Source organism: Heterodontus francisci, chromosome 30 (assembly GCF_036365525.1).
Source record: "Heterodontus francisci isolate sHetFra1 chromosome 30, sHetFra1.hap1, whole genome shotgun sequence".
NCBI lineage: Eukaryota > Metazoa > Chordata > Chondrichthyes > Heterodontiformes > Heterodontidae > Heterodontus > Heterodontus francisci.
This window is the reverse complement of record NC_090400.1, coordinates 28346261-28369546: the sequence shown is the minus strand read 5'-3', so window position 1 is coordinate 28369546 and position 23286 is coordinate 28346261. Positions and strand designations below refer to the sequence as shown.

Below are 23286 nucleotides of genomic sequence, written 5' to 3'. Positions count from 1 at the left end.
GGAAACTTGAACAGGAAAAAGAAATAACAATAAGAAAACTTGAGGCTGCCTGAGAAAGAATTAAGAAAACTTGAATTTGAAAAAGAGGAAAGGGGGAAAGAGAGGGAATTTAGGTTAAAATAGAGATAGAACTAAGACAAAGGGGTAGTATTGACTCCAGGGAAAATTCTGGTCAGGAAGAATCTGAATCCAGCCCAGGACCCATCGAAAAGCTGTTTAGTTTTACACAAGCTCACCCTAAGTTTCAAGAAAGGGACATAGAGGCATGTTTCATTTCTTTTGAAAAAATAGCCAAACAAATGAAATGGCCAAAAAGCTGGACACTGCTTATGCAAAGCAGGTTGATGGGCAGAGCTCATGAAGTTTATGCCATGCTTCCTGAAGAGGCTTCTGCAGATTATGAGATGGCAAAAAAGGCTGTTCACGCTGCATATGAGTTATTCCCTGAAGTTTACAGAGAGAAATTTCAGAATCTACGGAGATTGGCGGGCAGATTTATGTAGCATTTGAGGGGGTGAAGCAAATTAATTTTTATCGTTGGATACAGGCAGTAATGATGGAAGCCACATATGAGAACCTTAGATTAGATTAGAGATACAGCACTGAAACAGGCCCTTCGGCCCGAGTCTGTGCCGACCATCAACCACCCATTTATACTAATCCTACACTAATCCCATATTCCTACCAAACATCCCCACCTGTCTCTATATTTCCCTACCACCTACCTATACTAGTGACAATTTATAATGGCCAATTTACCTACCAACCTGCAAGTCTTTTGGCTTGTGGGAGGAAACCGGAGCACCCGGAGAAAACACACGCAGACACAGGGAGAACTTGCAAACTCCACACAGGCAGTACCCAGAATCGAACCCGGGTCCCTGCAGCTGTGAGGCTGCAGTGCTAACCACTGCGCCACTGTGCCGCCTTGGAAGAGTTTAAAAATTCAATCCCTCCAGTAGTGAGAACTCATGTAGAGAACCAGAAGGTTTTAAAAGCCAGACAAGCAGCCGAAATTGATGATTTTGAGCTTGTGAGTAAACCAAAACCTTTCATCCGTCAACCCCACAAACCCAAGAAGGATAGAAAGTGGGAGAGTGAAAGGAAGGCAAGTAGCCAGGGACAAGAATGAACAGCTGGGAACACCCCAGAATCCCCATCTCAGGCCAGAAAGGAAGGTGCTAAGGGTAGAAGTGAGGTTCACAAGCCTAAGCCACAAGGTGGGACATCTTCGTTCAGAATGCTGGAAGTTGCAAGGTAAACCTATGGGATTTGTTGGGGTACACAAAGCCAATGCAGAGAAAGGGGCACTGACCGAGAGTACAGACGACCAGGGGTTGAGAATAAAATACCTGAAAGTTATAATGAACTCTTGTCAAAAGGAAAAGTAACTCCATATCCCTCAAGTGAGACAGGCAAACCTATCATTATACTTAGGGATACAGGAGCAACCCAAACTCTTTTGCTGGGGAAAGGTATAACATTTTCACCAGAAAGCACACTGAACACTAAAGTTTTAGTTAATGGTATTGGCGGGGGGTATATACCCATACCTTTGTATCCAATGCACCTAGAGTGTGACCTAATATCTGGGATGGTGACTGTAGGAGTTGTCCATAGTTTTCCAGTAGAGGGAATTGACCTACTCCTAGAGAATGATTTGGCCAGATCAAGAGTATCAGTTTCTCCTGCAGTCACAGAGAAACCAAGTGAAGTTAAAGAAACAGAACAATTACAGGAACAAGTTCTAGGAATATTTCCTGTGTGTGCAGTAACCCGAGCAATGGCTAAGCAAGTTCTATTGTCAGTGGTAAAATTGGCACCACAGACAGATAGCAGGGTATCTGAAACTTTCCTTGGGGATTTAGATAATCCAAATGAGATAGTTAACAAGTCTTTAATCACAGCACAAGCTGATCCAGAAGTTACATCGAATAACACAGTCGGCTCTGACAGAAGCTGAGGCAAAAGGAGTTCCATAAGGCTATTATGTTGAAGACGAAACTAGAGACTGAGGAAGAAGACTGGACAGTTGTTCGACAGATAGTGGTACCACCTAAATATCGCCAGGCATCATTAGAGTTAGCACATGACATTCCTCTAGCAGGACATATGGGGATCCGGAAGACCAAATTACGTATAAGTCAACATTATTACTGACCAGGCCTTACAAAGGACATGAGGCAGTTTTGTAGGACATGCCAAATGATGGGAAAACTGCAACCTACCATAAAACCGGCATCCCTAATTCTCAAGATATTTCAAGAAGTCATTGCCCTACCTTTCCCCTTCGTGGGAATACACCTCGACTGTGCCTGAACGATCTCATCTTTAAAGGCAGCCCATTGTTCAGATACCGTTTTACCTGCCAACCTTTGATTCCAATTTATCTGGCTCAGTTCCATTCCCATTGAAGTTGGTTTTCCCCCAGTTAATTGTTACTCTAGATCATTCCTTATCCTTTTCCATAGCCAACCTAAACCTTATGATAATATGATCACTGTCCCCTAAATGTTCCTCGACTGACACTTGATCAATTTGACCCACTTAATTCCCAACAACCAGGTCTAACAATGCCCCCTACTTCCCCACCTCATTGGACCGGAAACATACTGTAGAAAATTTTCCTGAAAACACTCCAGGAGTTCTTGCCCATCTCTGTCCTTTACAATACTACTATCCCAGTCTATATTCAGATAATTAAAGTCCCTGATTATAACTACACCATAATTCTTGCAGCTGTCTGTAATTTCCTTGCAAATTTGTTCCTCTACATCTTTCCCACTAGTTGGGTGGCCTACAGACTACACTGAGCAATGTAATTGCACCTTTTTTGTTCCTTAGCTTGAGCCAAATAGATTCTGTCCTTGACCCCTCTCGGACATACTCTCCCCGCAGCACTGCAATGTTCTCCTTAATTAACCCTGCCACCCCTCCCCCCTTTCCTGAGCATCTTGTATGCAAGAATATTTAATACCCAGTCCTGCCCTTCTTTGAGCTAGGTCTTCGTTATTGTCACATCATATTTCCATTTGGCAATCTGTTCCTGTATTTCACCAATCTTATTTACCACACTCTGCGCATTCACACACATGCACTGTAACCCTCATTTAGACTTTATTACTTTCTCCCTTACTCTGAACCTTCCCAATAACTGACTATTTCCTACTCGAGCACTATCTGTCTCTCCCAGTATTCTGTGCACCTTGGTTTTCCTCTGATATTACCTCCTGCTTCTCACACACCTGCCAAGTTAGTTTAAAACCTCTTCAAAAGCACGAGCAAATCGCCCCGCAAGAAAATTGGTCCCAGCTCTGTAGGTAAAGTAAAATAAATATATATTTTTAATTAAAGAACTAATTTTTATGTAGAAAAAAAATACTTGTTACAAGAAGCCTGTGGAGTTTCTTTAACTTGGAAGGGAGGGCCTCAGAAGCAAAATGGTTGAGAACCCCTGTTTTACATTATACGAATCCCATCACTCCCTATTTCTGCAATCCACTGTGAATTGATAGAGAAAATCTCTCATCAACCCATCCTGTAGTGGCTCTAATAGGAATATCTAAATGTGCTGAGGAAATGTAAAAGGCATATAAAATTTAAGAAGTCACTGTATATCATTCCAGTAGATGGGGAAGATATAAAGATATTTAATATGCAAACAAATAATTGAGATAAAAAGTTTATTTTGAGCAGAAATAATTCAGCAATATACAAATCATATTATAAATTTACAGCATAGCCTCCCTTATTTCCTGATACAGGTGTAAGGAAGTTTGCATAACTCTTCAAAATAACACAAAATACAAAAAATGCAGATGCTACTGCTTCCTAACTGAATTAAACACAAAATAAATAAATGTGTATGCACCCAGCTATTCCAAAGCTACTAAAATGAAAAGACAGTAAATTAAGCAAAAAATAAAATTGATTTTAAGGATAAAGCAAGTGTTAATATGGCTATGAAATGAAAGTCAACTGTCGAACAGCCTACATTAAAATTAAAAAGTCTCAAGGCGCTTCACAAAGGTATGATTTATTTACAAGGTGTGGAGTGCTGCTCAATAATATACACCTTTTAAATAATCACTTGTCAATGGCTTTCAAAATTTAATTCAAGTAACCTCAAATGCACTGACCATCCAATAATGTAAAAAGTGTGTATTGTTAATTAAAGCAGTATCAGCAAAGGGTGACAAGACAAGGTATAACAGAGGTTAAAATATGATTTAATACAGGGCTTTGGGGACGTCACTGATTCATTAATCAAAAGGCTAATTAGGAATTTAAGTGGGTGGTCAACTTTCAGCAGTTCTTACTTTATATATTAATAGGTTGACTATTTTTCCTCCCTTTCTAATCTGATCACTCTTCTGACTGTTTCCTCAAGTAAGAATATAGTATTCACAGTTCAGAAAGTACTGTCTAGTTCTTAATACACTGGAAGGACCACAAAATTGTTTTGAATGTAATTGATAACTGTTTAAAATGTGGTAAAGATGCTGCACTCCACAAAAAAAATCAAGGTGTTTTAGAATTTTATGATGCAGTGGTATTGAGAATGACTTTTTCAGAATCCTTGGCATGCTCAAGAATAGCAATCCATTAGCTTCATATTACTGGCATGCTGGAAAAACTGGACACTCTCATTGTCTGTATTCAATCATTTTCCCTAAATCTGCTCATCTTGCAGCTCCCCCAGGACTTTTCCTCCAGTCCCTCATCCAAGTGGTTCATTCTATACATGCCAGTGGCCTACTTGATTGAGAAAGCCAGCACAAATCAGAACATTAACATGCACAGAATACAGGTCACTCGACATCAACCAGTAATCCTGATTTTTCTTTATTTCCCATTCCGTAACCCACAGCTGGTGCCAATGTCAACTGTAACACCCCAACGACATGTATGGCTGAAATCAGCAAAGTCTAGGGATCTAACCTGCAACCTTCTGTATGGATCACTCTATATTGTGTATTTACTCACTACACCATTAACAAAGGAATAGGTTATATATCAAATGTTAAACTGTATTTCACTTTATTGATATTGATGCAATTTTACAGATGTGTAAGTCCAGCATTGTCTGTTTTGTTTAGTGTATTAGAAGATCCCTGGTTGATCTCTAGCCTTGCAGCACTGAAGCTAACTGTAGCACCCTTTATCACTGGGGCTGAAATTAGCTAACACCACAGAGCAGGAGTGAAACCTCCAACCATTCAAATCTGTATGACTCAGTACCACACCATAAGGTGCATTTAACCACTGAACCAGGAAACACATTATCAACTGGTTTTGCATAATATAATTTTTAAAAATAAGCTAAATATTTAATTTCTGAGTCTTTGCGAAAAATAACAGTTGCTGACGGCTCGTCACAGGAATGGACAGTCCTTAGTTGAAAGTTACTTTCGTGGCAGTTTCAATTACATTAATTTGCTTGGAACAATACAACAGAATGTAAAGATCAAGCACATATTTATTTTCCCTTCACCCTGTCATGTTATTCATCAAAAAAATGAACAATTAAAAAAAAATCAGGTTAGAACCTGAATGCTTCCATCCTAGTTTGAATCGACCTGCTGTGGAAGCAGAATGCATGGTAATATGACACAGAACTCCAGCCAGCATGTTTACACGCTTGGAATTGTCATAAACATTTTCATCAACAAGAATTGAGCCAAAATTGCAATTAAACAGCATATAATTTAGTCCTCCCATATTTCTTCATTCACTGTGAAAGTTAACTTGTTATTGTAACTTCTACGAAAGAGAATACTGATTAGATACAAATAATAAAATTCAGGTGAGATTTAAACAAGATTTTAACCAGTTTCTCACTCATTGATACTAACATTTATTTGAAAAGCAGCAATAAGCATGGAACTTTAAAAAGCACCAGATACTTTCACAGAAGAAAATTCACATCCAACCACTCTAACTGCCCCAGTGATCAAAAAGCAGTCATTTGTTTCTTCAATTGATTTAAATGTGGGCCCTCCTTCATTAAAGAACTCTGGATTTTCAATAGTTTGAGATTCCTTTCTATATTTATTTCTCCCTACTCTCGACAAAAACAGGATCGTTCTTGGTAAATGTTGGACACTCCCACGACTGAAGCTCTGCAAAGATACACATTCCTTAGTAAATCATGCAAAAGTTGCTTTTTTTCTTCAGTCCAATAAACAATCCAACAGCAAGCGAACAAGCTTTCTTCTTGCTCAGGTCAAATATGAATGCCATGTAGGCAAGTCTGACTTGAATCCTTTTCCTGTCTTGTGACTCTAATAATTTTAGTTTGAGGGTTTCTTCATTTGTACCTCTTTAGTCTATAATAAAACTTTGGATAAGATGTAGCTTTTAGATGAAAGAAAGGACTTAAAAATAGCCCCATAATTAAGCTAAATGACCAAAATACATTGTTACAGAAAAGATAGATTTAGATTTAATAGTTTTATGTGACACCTGATTGTAGGTCAAAGAAGTTCTGTAATCACCAGTCCAATAGTTCAGATTATTACAAGTTTGGCCACTTGTGTTTAGTATTCACTGCAGGCTATAAAGAACACAATTTAATCAAAATGGCTTGGGTATGAATATCTTTTATATGTCTTTGTATTTGTGCAATGATCATTAGGATTGAACAGCTGATAGTCACCAACATTAATGTAGCTAAAAAGGTAGATTCCACTTTTGTGAAAATCATATATTTTCAACAAATAGTATGAATCAGCTATTGATTAGGAAGAATGTAGAAATATCATTAATGCAGTACAATCATCGGAGTGTGAAATAACCATAACAATGCCTAAATTGATGGACATCTTTGAATTAAAAAGCTGGACACTGCTAATTCATAAATGTGAAATATGATAATTTGCAGTAATGAAACTAAAGATATGAGGAACAGTGAAAATGACAATAAGGCACTGGTATATGTTTCAACTAGGTCAACTGCTTAATTAGTGAATGGATTCATGTCTTTTTGACAGTTTGTGAAAAAAATAACACTCTTTATGAACAGCTAAATGTCATCCTATCCACAAGTCTAAAGGGATTCCATCAGCCTATAGTTGCTGTTTTTAAAATAACAGCAAAGGGACTAATGTTCAGTGTTATAACTGGAGATCATCAGCAACATTTCCATTTAGTGTGGTCATCTTTACTGAGTGACTAAAATATGTCAGTCATTCTTGGTGTTCAAATGGTTATATCTGCATATTCTGAAGCAGTATCAATGTCCCTTACAAAATTAATATCTGAAGTTCATTAAGAATGCTTTGCTACATCCAGCTTTTTTGAGTGATGGCTCTGGAATGCAGAAAGGTCATCATCAAACTCACTTCCCAGGTTCAACAGACCAGCGTTGAGGGTGTTAGAGTTCTTCCAGAAAGGCCACTTGTGTCTTTGCAGTTACACTTTGTAGATTAAGCTGCAGCATGAAAGAAGAAACAGGAAAAATATTGCTTAAATTAAATAAAATGTACTTTTAAACTGACTTCCAAATTTGTGCACTCTGGCAATTGTTCACATACTTTCCAAACGTGCACGCATACCTAAGTTTTACCCCAGCAGTATGTATTGCTGTATGGCAATGTGCTTGCTCCGTGACCCAGTATATACGGCAAGCAACAAATAACAAGATGCCAACACAAGTTTAAATGGATGAACTTGCATTTATATTGCACTTTTCACATCCTCATGATGTCCCAAAGCACAACACAGCGAATGGATTACTTGTTGAAGTGCAGTGGCTATTATTTTGCAGGCAAACTTGCAGTCAATTTGTGCGCACAACAGTCCCACAAAAAGCAATGTGATAAACGGTAATACAAAGCAAAATACTGCAGATGGTGGAAATCTGAAATAAAAATAGAAACTGATGGAAATACTCAGCAGGTCAGGCAGCACCTGTGAAGAAAGAAACAGTTAACCTTTCAGGTCTGTGACTTTTCATCAGAAGTTCAATCAATGCCAGCCAATCAGCGGGCCGGCAGCTTTTAGGCCCAGCAGCACCACCGGGAGCGGTGGCCACTGCTGGGACTACATCCAGCTTCAGGATGAAGATGAAGGATGGCCCCGGAAAAAAGGTAAGTTTTTAGGGCCTTGCCGGGGACAATCGGTCGGGCCCCAGTGAGGCAAGGGGCGGCCGGTTAGGGGGTCAGTGGGCATGTTGTGCATTGGGGGCAGTTGGGGCTTCGGGTCGGCCCCCCGTGGGGCACAGGATGCCCAATCAGAAGGGCACCACCCCACACCCAAGAAGGCCGCCTAGTTTCATCAGGCGGGCTTTCTGAGGTCTCAGCCGTCCGCCTGCCAAGCATAAAATACCTGTGACGGTGGGCAAAGGCCCTTAAGTAGCAGTTTAATTGCCACTTATGAACCTTGATTGGCCTGGGGCGGGCAGGCAGTTTCTCGCCGCCACCACCCCACATAAATTTGCAGCAGAGGCAGGATTGGGTTGTGAAGGCATCCCCCCCCCCCCACCCCACACCAGCCTCCCACTCCATTTTATGCTCCACAACCCTCTGGGGTAGAGAATTCCAAAGATCCACAACCCTTTGAGAGAAGTAATTTCTCTCATCTCAGTCCTAAATGATCTGTCCCTTATCTTGAGACTGTGCCCCCATGTTTTAGATTCCTCGATCAGCGGAATCAATCTCTCTGTGTGTACCCTAAGCAGCTCCTTCAGAATCTTTTATGTTTCAATGAGATTGCCCCTCATTCTTCTAAACCCCAGAGAATACCGGCCCAATTTACTCAGTCTATCGTGGAAAACCCCCTTATTCCAGGGAACAATTTAGTGAATTTTTGCTGTACCGTCTCCAATGCAAGTATATCCTTTCTTAAATGTGGAGACCAAAACTGCACACAGTACTCCAGATGTGGTCTCGCCAAAACCCTGTACAACTGAAGCAAGATTTCTCTACTCCTGTACTCCAATGCCCTTGCAATAAAGGCCAACATGCCATTTACCTTCCTAATTGCTTGATGTACCTGCGTGCTAACTTTCTGCGAGCCTTGTACACCCAAGCCCCTTTGAACATCAACACTTGCAAGTTTCATGCCTTTTAAAAAATATTCTGCTTTTCCATTCTTACAACCAATAACTTCACATTTCCCTACATTATACTCCATCTGCCATCTTGTTGCTCACACACTTAACCTGCCTATATCTCTTTGCAGCCACTCTGTGTCCTCCCCACAGATTACCTTTCCACCTACCTTTGTATCATCAGAAAATTTAGATACATTATTCTCTGTCTCTTCATCCAAGTCATGAATATAGATTATAAATAGCTGAGGCTCCAACACTGATCCTTGCAGCACTCCACTATTCATTGCCTGGCCACTTGAAAATGTCCCGTTTATGCCCACTCTTTGCTTCCTGTCTATTAACCAATCCTCTAGCCATGCTAATACATTACCCCCATCTCCATGAGCCCTCATCTTGCCTATTAACCTTTTGTGTGGCACCTTATTGAAGGCCTTTTGGAAATCCAGGTATACTACATCTACTGATTCCCCTTTATCTACCCTACTAGTTACATCTTGAAAAAGCTCAAAAGCTCTAATAAAACTGTCAAACAGGATTTCCCTTTAGTAAAACCATGTTGACTTGTTCTAATCATACTGTGCTTTTCTAAGTGCATTGTTAAGACTTCCTTAATAATAGATTCCAGAATTTTCCCAACAACTGATGTTAGGCTAACTGGCCTGTAGGTCCCTGTTTTCTGTCTCCCTCCTTTCTTGAAAAGCAGTGTAACATTTGCCAACTTCGAATCTGATGGGACTGCTCCCGAATATAGGAATTTTGGAAAATCATAGCTAGCACATCCACTATCTCTGCAACTATCTCTTTTAGAACCTTAGAGTGTAGGCCATCAGGTCCTGGGGATTTGTCAGATTTTAGTCCCTTAAGTTTCTCCAATACTTTTTCTATGCTGATATTAATTTTCTTAATTTCATCATTCTTTTTAGCCCCTAGGTTACTGTCTATTTCTGTATGAAACTTGTGTCTTCTACTGTGAAGACAGACACAAAATATTTGTTCAATGCTCTGCCATTTCCTCATCCCCCATGATAGCTTCTCCTGTCTCTGCTTCTAAGGAACCAACGTTTACTTTAGCTATTCTCTTCCTTCTTATAGACCTATAAAAGCTCTTACAATCTGTTTTTATATTACTGGCTAGTTTACTCTCATGCTATTTTTTCCTTTTTTAATCAACTTTTTGGTGGCCCTTTGCTGGTTTCTAAAACACTCACAATCCTCAGACACGCTACTTTTTTTGCAACACTGTAAGCCTCTTCTTTTAATCTAATACGATCCTTAACTTCCTGAGCGAGCCATGGTCTTTCTTGTCTTTCTTGCTGAGTTTTTTTTTTAATGGAATATATTTTTGTTGAACATTTTGAATTGTTTCTTTAAAGGTTTCTCACTGTTTGTTTACCACCATACCTTTTAGTCTGTTTACCCAATTTACCTTAGCCAGTTCTCCCCTCATACCTATGTAATTTCCTTTTTTTAAGTTTAAGATTCTTGTTTGTGATTGCAGCATGTCACTTTCAAATTTAACATGGAATTCAATGGTATTATGATCACTGTTTCCCACTGGATCTTTTACTATGACGTTACTAATTAACCCTGCTTCATTACACAATACTAGATCTAAGATAGCTTTATCCCTAGTCGGTTCCACAACATATTGCTCCAAGAAACTGCCCCGAAAATATTCTACAAACTCATGTTCTAGACCACTCTTGCCAATTTCACTGTCCCAGTGTATATGAAGATTAAAGTCCCCCATTATTATTATATTGCCTTTGTCATAAGGTCCAATAATTTCTTGTTTAATGCTCTGTCCAACAGTATTACTGTTAGGGGACCTATAAACTACTCCCTTTTCTGAATATTGCTATTTCTAATTTCCACATACTGATTCTACTTCATGATCTTCTGAGGCCAGATCCTTTCTCATTAATGTCCTTATGTATCCTTTACTATCAGAGCTACCCCTTCTCCTTTGCCATTTTCTATTATTCTCTGTCAGTCTTTCCGAAATATTGCGTAACCTGGAATATTTGTTTCCCAACCTTGATCACCATGTAACCATGTCTCTGTAATGGCGAGTAGATCTAAATCATTTACCTCTATTTGTGCCACTGGTTCAACTATCCTACTGCAGATGCTTTGCGCAGATAAAGAACCTTTAATTTCATTGTTTTACTTCTATTCCCTGCAATGACCTTATTCGCTGATTTTTTTGTTAAACTCTGTCTGATCCTGTCCCATTGTGCTTGTCTTTACTCAACGCCGATGCCTCGACCTTTCTCTTTGGATTTCTAAATCTCCCTTCACTCAAACACCCCCGTTAGTTCACAACCTCTCGCCTTATCTGCTGGCGCACTCTTAAGTTGGTATGCTCTGTCCTTTCCTGCCACACTCTGATTATCATTACCCTTACTGCTATCTGGCTCTTGCCTTCTCCTCTCTCTTTAAATTATCACATCTTCCTTCACTTGATCCCTTGCCCCCACTATTTAGTTTAAAGCCCTCTTTACCGCCCTAGTTACACAACTCGCCAGAACACTGGTCCCAGCACAGTTCAGGTGAAGACCGTCCCAACTGTACAGCTCCTTCTTTCCCCAGTGCTGGTGCCAGTGTCGCATGAATCGAATAAAAGCAAAATACTGCAGATGCTGGAAATCTAAAATAAAACCAAAAGGGCTGGAAATACTCAACAGGACAGGCAGCATCTTTTCCCAGTTCTGATGAAAGGTCACAGACCTGCAACGTTAACTCTGCTTCTCTCTCCACAGATGCTGCCTGACCTGCTGAGTATTTCCAGCACTTTCTGTTTTACCCCATGAATCGAAATCCAATTCACCCACACCAATCTTCCAGTCACGAATTTAACTCTCCAATCTTATTTACCCACACCAATTTGCTTGTGGCTCAGGTAATAATGCAGAGATTATTACCTTTGAGGTTTTGTTTTTTAATTTAGCCCCCAGCTGCTCATACTCCCTATGCAGAACCTCTTTCCTAGTCCTATCTATGTCATTGGTACCCACGTGGATCAAGACAACTGGATCCTTCCTCTCCCACTGCAGGTTCCTCTCCAGCCCTGAGCAGATGTCCCGAACCCTGGCACCGGGCAGGCAACACAGCCCTCTGGACTCTCGCTCTTGGCTGCAGAGAACTGTGTCTATCCCCCTGACTATACTGTACCCAACTACCACTATATTCCTATTTACTCCCCCCACTTGAATGGCTTCCTGTACTACGATGCCATGGTCACTTTGCTCATCCACCTTGTAGCCCTCGCTCGCATCCATACAAGCTGAAAGAACCTCGAACCTGTTGGACAATTGCAAGGGCTGAGGCTCCTCCACTTCTGCCTTCTCAATCCCCTTACTTGCCTCACATGCAGTCACACCTTCCTGTCCCTGACCAAATCAGAAGACCCTATCCCAAGGGGTATGACTGCCTTCTGGAACAAAATAACCAGGTAACTTTTCCCTCCCTGATGCACTGCAATGCCCGTAGCTTGAGCTGCAGCTCACTGATTCTGAACTGAAGCTCCTCGAGCCAATGCACACTTACGGCAGACGTGTTGGCCATGGATCCCACTGGCGTCCACCAGCTCCCACATACTGCAGCCACAACACATCACCTATCCTGCCATCTTTATTACATATTAATTTATTTTTAATTAATTTATATCAGGCCTACAACCCTCGAAGATAACTGTGCTCCTCCAATCTCGCTTCATGTGCATCCTCAATTTTAATCGTTCCACCATGGGTGTTGGTGCCTTCAGTTGCCTAGGCCCCAAGCTCTGGAAAACCCTCCCTATACCTCTCCGCGCCTCTACCTCACTTTCCTCCTTAAACCGTACCTCTTTGACCATCTTCCCATAAATCTCTTTACATGGCTCGGTGTCAAATTTCGTTTAACGCTCTTATGAAGCATCTCGGGAGGTTTTACCAAGTTAAAGACGCTATATAAATGCAAGTTGTTGCCAGGTTCTACTTTCCAATATATGTCACCCTTTCTAACCACTTGCAGTGCAAGATGGCACATAACAATATCAGCATGTAGAGACCTATTCTACAATTGTGACCTCTTAACAGGAGATAGCCAGTCCTAAGCATGGAGGCAACAGAGGAAGTTGGCAAAATAGTTGGAGGCAATCACATTTCTGGATTTTTGATCATTTTTCCGTAGAAAGAGTCTATACGTGAACGATTTAAAAATTTGCTTTTAAGTTAAAAATTGCTTTAAGGGGGTTAAATTCATAAGCCAGTAAACCTGGTAAGCATGTATTAGATTGCATCCTGGAATGAAAGATAATTTGATATTCCAACAACTAGTCAGACATTGTTGTTGCAATAACCCCGTTCCTTTCAACCCAACAGGTGTCAGCACCAAATTAGACTGGTTATACCCACACTTGCGAGAGGGTGATCAGTTTTTTGACTAAAAGCTGGCACTGGAATAGGGTTTTCATAGATACGAGAGTCTGTTAGACAACAGAGTGCTGCAAGAGGGTTAAAAGACCAGAAGACAAAAGGCCAAAAGGCCCTGGACTGCAGGACAGGATGTAGAGGGATTATTCCGCTTCAGTTAAGTAATACAACCCACCAAAGTGAGACAGTAATTTCATTTCTTTCAATATGTGAACACAAGTACTGATTGAAACTCTGATCATATCTATTACTCTTTATGTATAATATGGTATTGTAGTGATTGTTACTAGACTAGTAATGCAGAGAATGTGACTTCAAGTCCCACCATGGAAATCTGAAATAATTAAAAACAATAAACTGGCATTCATAAAAATGACAATGAATCTGTTAGATTGTTGTAAAAACACAACTGATTTGCTAATACCCTTTATTATGCCAGCAGGCAGTTTGGGTAAATCTGTGAACAGTCCACAACCCATCTCTGCCATCCTTACCTGGTCTGGCCTATAGGTGATACCAGTCCCACACCAATGTAGCTGACTCTTAACTACTTTTGGAAGTAGTCTCACAAGCCACTCAGTTGTATCAAACTACAAGTGGTTCAAAAAGGCCAAACATTACTTTTCCTGGGCAACTAGAGGTGTGCAATAAATGCCAGCCTTTCCAGTAATGCCCACATCCCAAGAATTAAAAAAAAAAGTAGAGCCAAACAATTTACAAATCAAACCAAAGGTTGCTTCATCTACTGTTAACCTGGCTGCTGACAGAGAAATTGAAGAAATACAGGTACAAAACATGCACAAGCAGTCCAGATTTCTAGGAGATTCTATTGTTACTCCCCCATGTTTCAGTACTGTACAAGCAGATACAGGGCAATATAAGTCAGCTCCCATAAAGCCACACTCAGACTGCTTCAAGGATTAACTGACATCACTGAACCTGATGAGGTACTGTAACAGACCTTAATTTGTAATAGAGGCCTTCTCCAACTCATGGTCAGTACGATCTTTGTTTTTTTAAATAATTTTATCTTCTTATTCCATTATCTACGCCCCCACACGCATGTATACACTGAAGCAGAACACACTGTAATGTCTTGCCATATAAGCTGTTCTTCAAGATATAACAGCATTTTTTAACCTATTCTTCTGCCTCTACAGATTTCCATGAGACATTGGTAAAGCCAAATACACACCTTCAACTGAGCACTTCATAGCATTCTTGCTTCACTTACCCCTACAGTAGCAGGCACCGCACAGGTAACTACAGCTCTCAGGACCTGCCTATTTTGTAGCTCAGTAACAGCAGTTCATGCAGTCACGTGAGGGAATGTTAAACAGACTACCATTTGGGATGATCATTGGAACAGTCCGCAACCCATATCTGCACAGCTGAGCTGAGAAAGGTCATGGAAAGAATGGCCAATCCAGTGCCCCTGTAGAGGAGGCCACCCTTAGCTACATCCTAAGTTGAGTCAGACTCAGTGAACACTATGACTGGGACAAGAAACTTGAGCGTCCAATTTACAGCAGTCTCTGCAATTACCCTGTTGGATTTGATGTAGATGAAGCTGCTGTCTCCAAAACTGCACTTGTATCACCCAGCTACCTTGTGCAAATGACCACTGATATATTACATTATATACATGCTCAGGCAGTCACCATGTCAAAATTTGCAGTAAACAGGGCCATCTACTTACTCAATACATGTAGATAACAGACCACCTCCATCCCTAGAGGCAAGCACTAACAGCTATCAGCCATCCACCTTACTTCCTCCTCCCATTGGAGAAAACACTTAGAAAAAGCACATAGGATGCTGAAGATACATAGCATACACTTTTACTAAGGGTCAACTCTGAATACCTGCACCACATACTGTAATGTTTAATAAAAAATGAGTACTGTCTTAATAGTTCTCTTGGAATGAGGAATATTAAGGTACTTGGGGAGAAATGCTGTTGTATTTATGGGTTTTAATGTATGTCTGAGCCAAGGGGAATGATGCCAAGCAAGGTTATTGGGCACATGCATAAATAACTTATGCCTTATATGCTTTAGGCACTGAACTATGTCTTTCATCTGTTACAGTTTTCCTTATGACTATTGCTGTATGACCAAATCCTTGTGAATAAAGTCTCATATCATATAGCTGTTCTCTGACACTAGCTGCTGCTACCCATCTTTTCCTGTGTAAGATTAGATAAGATAGGGGTGGCTTATGCCCCTTCTAAGGTGGGAACTGACTCGGCAGCACAAAGCTTTTGTGAATCGACTTTACTGAGATAAAGGTCAGGACAAGCTTACTAAGTTTTCAGATAAACTATTAATCACAAACTCAGGCAGTGATTAACAGTCTAACACAGATACGACTTGTATTAGACACCGGACGGCACAGCACACGACTAGTTTCTCTTGTATTCTGGTCTTCAAATTTCTTTAGCCTGTCTCTCTCTTGCAGTTTCTCTTGTCTTTGCTGTTGTTTGAAAATTCTCTACCATCCAGGGACACAGTCTAGGCTTCGTTTATCCTGACTTCTTTCCAATTAACCTTCCCTTTCCCCAATCAGTGATTAGCCTTGTATTAAAGGATGCCTTTCTTAACCAATCAAGGATCATTCTTTGGCTGTTACTAACCTTTTGGATTTATGTAAGAAGTAATACTCCTTTGTGTTGACTACTTTATCTCAATGCTTTTACATTTTGTGGTCCCTTATCTCATTACGAGACAAATGTACATTCTGTTCTCACAGAAGATGTGTTCACTGTCTGCTCTCAAGGTCTCACCATTTTATTGCAAGTAAATATTTTCAAACTTAACATAATCTCCCAGAATCCCTCTACCTTGATATCTTGTCTATACTGTGCCCGATCCCCTAAGTTTTCCTACTTTACCAGACTAAAAAGAGTTCTAAAGCTAAATGTTAGTTTATGATAATAAGTCAGTTGTTAGTTTATAATAGCTAGATTTTAACAATTAGTATTCTGGTTAGTAACTTTTTAGAAACCTCAATCTTAGAATAGTGAGGTCCCTTTGAAGGGCAAAATTCTGTAACAATAATTTTGGAAAATCATGGCTCTGTATGCAGCTTCTGATCCCTGCCCTTTCTCCTCTAGAAAAAGCAGATAAGGAAGGGTGGCTATGGGGATATCCAGAGATCCTACTTTGGCAAAGCTCAATGACCATCCCCTCAGCTAACAGATGGCTGATGGGATGCAGCACTGGGAAGATTTGAATAGCTGGAGTCAGAAACTCAAAGACATCATGAAATATACAATGAAGTATCTGGGTCAACATGCAGCTGATTTGATATAACTACTAAGCAGGATCTCGAGGGAGAAGAAACAACATGATTGAATGGGCAACCATCCTGTTTTACGGAAAGTACATTATGGACAAAGATGTCTAACATCGATTCTGAGGCCTCAATAAACCTAGTGCAGGCCCTCAGTGTGACAGATATTTCCCTACCACATTATACTGTGTCTGATGTGCATACATCATGCAGATAGAGGTAGGCCAGGTTGAGAAGTCTATGGGGAGCAAGATTCATCGGTGTAGCTTGGAGCAGTGCTACGCAAACTACGTCGATTCCCCAGGATCAGACAGTGCCACCAGTCACTACCACACAATGACTGCAGCAGTTCAAAAAAGTGGCTCACCATAACCTGCTCAAGGGCAATTAGGGGATGGGCAATAAATGCTGGTCTTGTTTGCAATGCACACAGCCCAAGAACAAGTAAAGAAAAAACCTGTGCAGCTTTCTACAATGATATCCATGGAGAAACTAGCTCGAGCCGTGCAGGTAGTGGCCAACAGTGCTGCCTGTCCCCAGGGAATTAAAGCAAGTCTGCGTAGTGCTGCTTCTAGAACCAATTTTTCCCCCAATGATTCAACTGGGGACAGAGCAGGAGAGTGAGACTAATTGGATAGCGCTTTCAAAGAGCCAGCACAGGCATGATGAGCTGAATGGTTGCCTTCTGTGCTGCATCATTCTATGATTCTAAGACCCTAGCATTCTAATAATTTTTATCAAACATTTCTCAATACTAAAGTCACCTACACATATTAAAACTAAGAATCAGCAATATAAGAAAATTATAAGAAGTCACATTTAGGACAAAATAAGAACCCAATGCACAAACATTAATAACTTAATAATCTGCAAGGACAGAGATGAGATGTTCTAGGCATTGAGCCAGACAGGAGATGAAATGAATAAAAAGGCTAATAGAGAGGGCATCAGAAAAAACTATGATACTGAGGTACAAACAGTGAAAAGAACAATGGACAAAGAATAGATAACATTGCATTGACCAACTAAGAAAATGACATAATTTACATGATGACTTAATGGGCTAACATGTCACTTGTTAATTAAAAACAACTAGTAAGTGTTGACAGGTTATCATGACATTAGCAAGATGTTAAGATTATAGAAGTACAACACACCAAAACTCAGCAGGATTTGACATGGTCAAGCTTCGATCAGCATTAACAGATTAGAACAATGCACTTATGGCTCAACTCGAATAAGTCCTCATGGAATTGTCAGCACCAGCAATCTCAGTCACTGTATTTAGTGTGTAGCATGAATAAAAAACATTAGTCAGACGCTTCAGTGCTGCCCAATTCTCAAGATTGTTAAAAGGGGTCTGGACACAGATTATCCTGTAAGAATCCAAGGTATATTTAGCCTATTAGTGGATAAAAAACTAACATACTCATGAGTTGCTTGCCAGATGTATATCAGCATTGACCAGCATAACCATCATTCCAAAGCTATAACAAAATAAAAATGACCTGAAAATTGCAGCATTCAGTATCTGAACAAGAAGCATTTATCACCCTTAATTTCCTGAAAGTTTTAGCCTGATAATCCATATGGAGATTACATTAATTTGCACCTAGTCCTGTTTGTTGGAAATATAGTCTCTGACATTATTCACAAACGGTCAATGGCTTTCACATCTCTATAATCAATTCACAACACACTGTAAACAAAAAAAGTGGCTGTATTCAAGAGAGGCAGTCAAGGGATAAAGCAAACCTTATGTATATAATGGCTAGAGGAGATTACAGAGATTAGGAATGGCAAGACCATGGAGGAATTTGAAATCAAGGCATTGCCAGCTTAGCAGCAAATGTAGCTCAGCGAGCATAGGAATGACGAGTGAGTAGGACTTGGTGTGAGTTAGGATATGGGGAGTAGAGGTTTATCCTAAAACAGTGCTCCTATCCTGCCATACTGGAGCATTTAGCAATTAATATTACACATTACAGTTTGAAAAAGGTTAATGTACTTGAGAAAACAGAACCTTTAACATGGTTTAACAATCTTTAACAAGGGATTTCCCACAATACACTTCTATCAAATTTATCACCATATTCCCACATATTTTAATTTCTCTGGTAGAGTAAACCAAACTGTCTACAATGCTGACAACACTGTGGCTCTTACCAAAGAATCTGAGCTACTTAAATTCTGGCCTACATTGCAGAAATGAAAGATTACAATACCAGTCTTAAATTTATAATTTATCTATCTAAGATATCCTTAAGTTTGTTTTACAATCTCAGATTTCTCTGATTTTAAAACTAATTTAATATCTACAAAGCAAACTGGCTTAATGGATGGCATGCTTTGCTCTGCTCTAGAGTAACCTCCACACAAACACTGCATTCATGTCCCGAACCATTGTGGAGCCCTTTCAGCTTCTCAAAGTCACTTACATTTTCATGGAAAAAGGACAAATAGGTGTTTCACAGTATCACAATTATCAAAACCATTGGATACTTTTAACCTTTACTGCCTTCACCCTTGCCGTGCTAACTCAATAGAATTGGTGCAGATCTATAGGACTATACAAAATCTTGGTTTTCATTCATTTTCAGGCTGACAATGTAATATGCCTATTAAAAAGCTGCAGTCGAATATGATGGCTGGGATTTTCACTGTTTATTGCTAATGCTAGAACCTAATTATGTTCTTTTGTTCTTAAAGTCAACAATGGCATTTTTGTGGAGGCTGAAGATTTATAACAGGTTATAATAGTAACAACCTTGATGTATGGGTTAGGGTGCATGCCCAATTTGTACAGGCATGCAAAAGTTAATTCTTCATTTTAATGCAAAGGAAGCAAAACTAATATTGGCAACTGTGGAAAGCAATAAGCTGACAAATCAGCAGGCAACTATCCACATTGCCAATATGATGCCACAATAGTACCATCTGCGGTGCTTAGATTTCTTACTTCTCTTTATATTTGTCAGCACAAGTGCTTTCTTCATCCTCACTGCAAAATTAAAATGGCAATGTGTGATAAGCCCTTCACACACTATCCCACAAAATCCTACACAGAAGTGTGGCGACTGATGTGCTGTTCCATGCTTCTGAGCTCACCTCAGACATCAAACAGAAGACAAGTTTTCCTGTGGGGTGAAATTATTTTATATTGAAAATAAAACAAAATCAGAGATTATGCCAACTGAGGCTACTCTCACTTGCTCCAGACTTGTAGCAATACTGCTATATAACAAAGTGCTGGAAATACTAAGCAGGTCAGGTAGCATCTGTGGAGAGAGAAGCAGAGTTAACGTTTCAGGTCCGTGATTTTTCATCAGAAGTGTTCTGCTGAAAGGTCACAGATCTGAAACGTTAACTCTGCTTCTCTCTCCACAGATGCTGCCTGACCGGCTGAGTATTTCCAGCACTTTCTGTTTTTATTTCAGATTTCCAGCATCTGCAGTGTTTTGCTTTTATTATACTTCTGTATAACAACCAATTTCACGGAGGAATGCTACAGGCCTGGAGAAAGTGGTCTGGATGTCTGCCCAGCAGTACAAACAATGGATAGAATTTTTTTTTATATGAAGAAGTGGGAATGATTAGGGCTTTTGAGAGACCATACCTGGAGTACTGTGAACAGTTTTGGTCTCCTTATAGGATATCCTTGCCTTTGAAGGGTGCAATAATATGAGATGCCAGCTATGGTTAACTACTAATGAAAAATTATATATATTGTATTGTTGGTATTATTCACTTGTCCTTTCTTTTCATTTCTAGGATGAGAGGGGTATCCTATGAGGACAGATTGAGCAGAATGGACTTATACGCTCACGTTCAGAAGAATGAGAGGTGATTTCATTGAAGCATATAAAATTTTTAGAGCACTCAAGCAGATACTGACAGGCTGTGTCCCCTGGCTGGAGAGTCTAGAATTAAGAGTTATAGTCTGAGGATAAGGGGTCAGCCATTAAAGGACTGAGATAAAGAAAAATTTCATGCTCAGAGGGTTGTGAATTTTTGGAATTCTTCACTCAGAAGGCTGTGGGTACTCAGCCAATGAGTATATGCAAGACTGAGATCAATAGATTCTTGGACACTAAGGGAAGCAAGGGTTGTATGGTCTACTCCTGCTCCTATTCTTATGTTCTTCACGAAGGAATTATGCCTCAAGTACATTATTTTAAAAATTAAGCAACTTTTCCCCAAAAAAGTACAAAAGCTATCTGTAGCATGGTGGCTCAAGGCAAACATAAAAACCAAGATTAAGAAACTTATCAGAAAATATTAAATATAAAGTGAAGTTAGGGTAGAAGGAACATTAGAAGTTTCAGGCACTTCTCTAAATATATCTGAAGTAAGCAGGCACCTTGAATTAGGCTGCAATTGCCAAACAATAAAAGAATGTGATTAATAGCAACAACACACATTTTTTATATATACACACAATTTTACAATAGTTGTCAAACACAGCTGGCTTCTCAGTCAAAAATAATAAATAGCTTGCAACTGTCATGCTAAACTACAAAAGTAGTAATTTCCTCATAGTATTGTTTTCTTTCTTTTTTCACCAACAATGAACATTTCCTGGCTTGATTAACTCTCTTTGAAAGTGCCAGACTCTGATTTAAAAAGGGCAGACTGATGAGTACCTTCAAAAAAGTAACCAGGACCCAGTATTTAAATAATCGCAAAGGGAGCTGCCAATCAAAAATATATTTCAACAAATCATATAAGATGTCTGCATTATAGTTGAATAATTTGACTCCTCCCTCAGGCAACTGCCTGACAATCGCCAATTCAGCAACAAATACACCAAATAAAGCTGGGAAGCTCTTCCATAAGCAACAAGCCTTTTCCAGACTAGTAATGTTCTATATTCTTTTCCTTCTTTACATTTCTATGTATTATGCACCTTCCCCAACCAAGGCAATAAATTGTAGATCTGCTTCGATGTGTCTGGCAATGTTGCTTTACAGCTGCTACTACAAACTGCATGAGGACATTCCAGGGTGGCTTTTCTCCTCTGTTCTCCTTAATTATCCTTCTCCAAGGAGAAAATGACTGACCTCCACTCAGACCCTTCTAACAATAGGGCAAAGTCTGAAAATCACTATATGGAGAAATTATAGCCCTGAACCCAACATGTTTCACACCAGCAAGCCATCTTCAAAATATTATTTTTCCAGTAAAAGATCTGTAAAAATTTAGAACAAACTTATTTTACAATGGTTACATTAGGCAAGATACAACTGCTCTCTGTATAATAACTGACAACTCTAAAGCAATACTCAGGTTTTGACACTACACTCTTAGTAAGCCTATGTACCAGAGAGCCTTCAGTACAGTACAGTGGCCTTTTCCTTCTGTATTCATTAAGAAAAAAACTCTACACAACATTTTCAAAATTATTTCAGAATTTTACATTAGTACTTATATTTTTTTATACAATCACTATATATTTTGATCACACAGTACATGCAGGAAAACATAACAGTACACCAGTTTGTTAGCAAGGCTGTGTATACATTGGGGACAAGGTGGATTATAGAATCAAGGCAATTAGTTTCACCTTGGCTCTGCGGTTTACTTTGACAGGGGTTCCTAAAAAGTCAGTTGCAATAAAAAGCTATGTTCAACGTCAAAAGTCATGAATTGATTATCCTGAGTATATTAACCATCTTCACGATTCAATGCTCAGCCTCAGCTCTCTACACCCGCTTCGGTTCCACAGCAAGTAATAAGCTACACAGAGTGGTAGGAACAGGCAAAACATCAAGATGTCATGTTTAATCAATGAAGCAGAAAAAGAAGGCAGCTACAATCAGGAAGAAGGTCTCTGCATTATTAAATTTAAATTTAAAAAAAATTAATACCTTTACTATTCTAATGCTTTTCCTATAAAAATCCAATTGATGAAATCTTAACTTTATCCTTAAAGGTATGATTTATTAAATAATAGTGGTGCAGCCATTGACATTTTTAAATCAAAGAACTAACAAAACAGTTACACAGACACACTACATAATTTTACTGCCAACAAGTGACAATATTACAAAACATTGTGGGTGGTGATGTTCCATATGGTGGAAATTTTAAATGGGATGTTCAATCCTAAGGTTTAAAATGAAGTAAATTGCCAGAATTTGAGATCAAATGGAGGATGAAACAACAATGGACATATTACTTTGCCTTGGCTTGCACAGGAGATTATGGTTGTGGGAATGAAAGGGTACAAGAGGAAAATATTAAACATTAGATAGTGTAACTATAGAGAAGAAAGTGGCCGTGGAAAAATGGTGGAACTCAAAATGCACATGTCCTAGCATGCTGAAGCTAAGCGGAGAGTAAGCAACAGAAGGTCTAACCAGAATCTTTCAAATATCCTTAGAAATATGAGCAAATAATGGGAATGTAATGATAAAGGAAATACAGTGAACTCTTTGTACATAGATCTTCAAAAGGTATTTGAAAAGATACCACATAGAAGGTTCCTTGATAAAATTAAGGCTTGTGGTATTAAAGGGAGTT

The 23286-nt window shown here is 39.5% G+C and overlaps 1 protein-coding gene across 1 annotated transcript in view; it reads right to left on the bottom strand.

Moving 5' to 3' along the window:
* Positions 1-3669: 3669 nt before the first annotated feature.
* The window catches only part of nf2b (NF2, moesin-ezrin-radixin like (MERLIN) tumor suppressor b), an 89769-nt gene continuing 70152 nt past the window's right edge, over positions 3670-23286 (bottom strand). Inside the window, exon 16 of the mRNA XM_068009885.1 lies at positions 3670-7432. Coding sequence (XP_067865986.1) covers positions 7376-7432 — 57 coding nt within the window. The 3' untranslated portion in view covers positions 3670-7375. The remainder of the gene's footprint in view (positions 7433-23286) is intronic.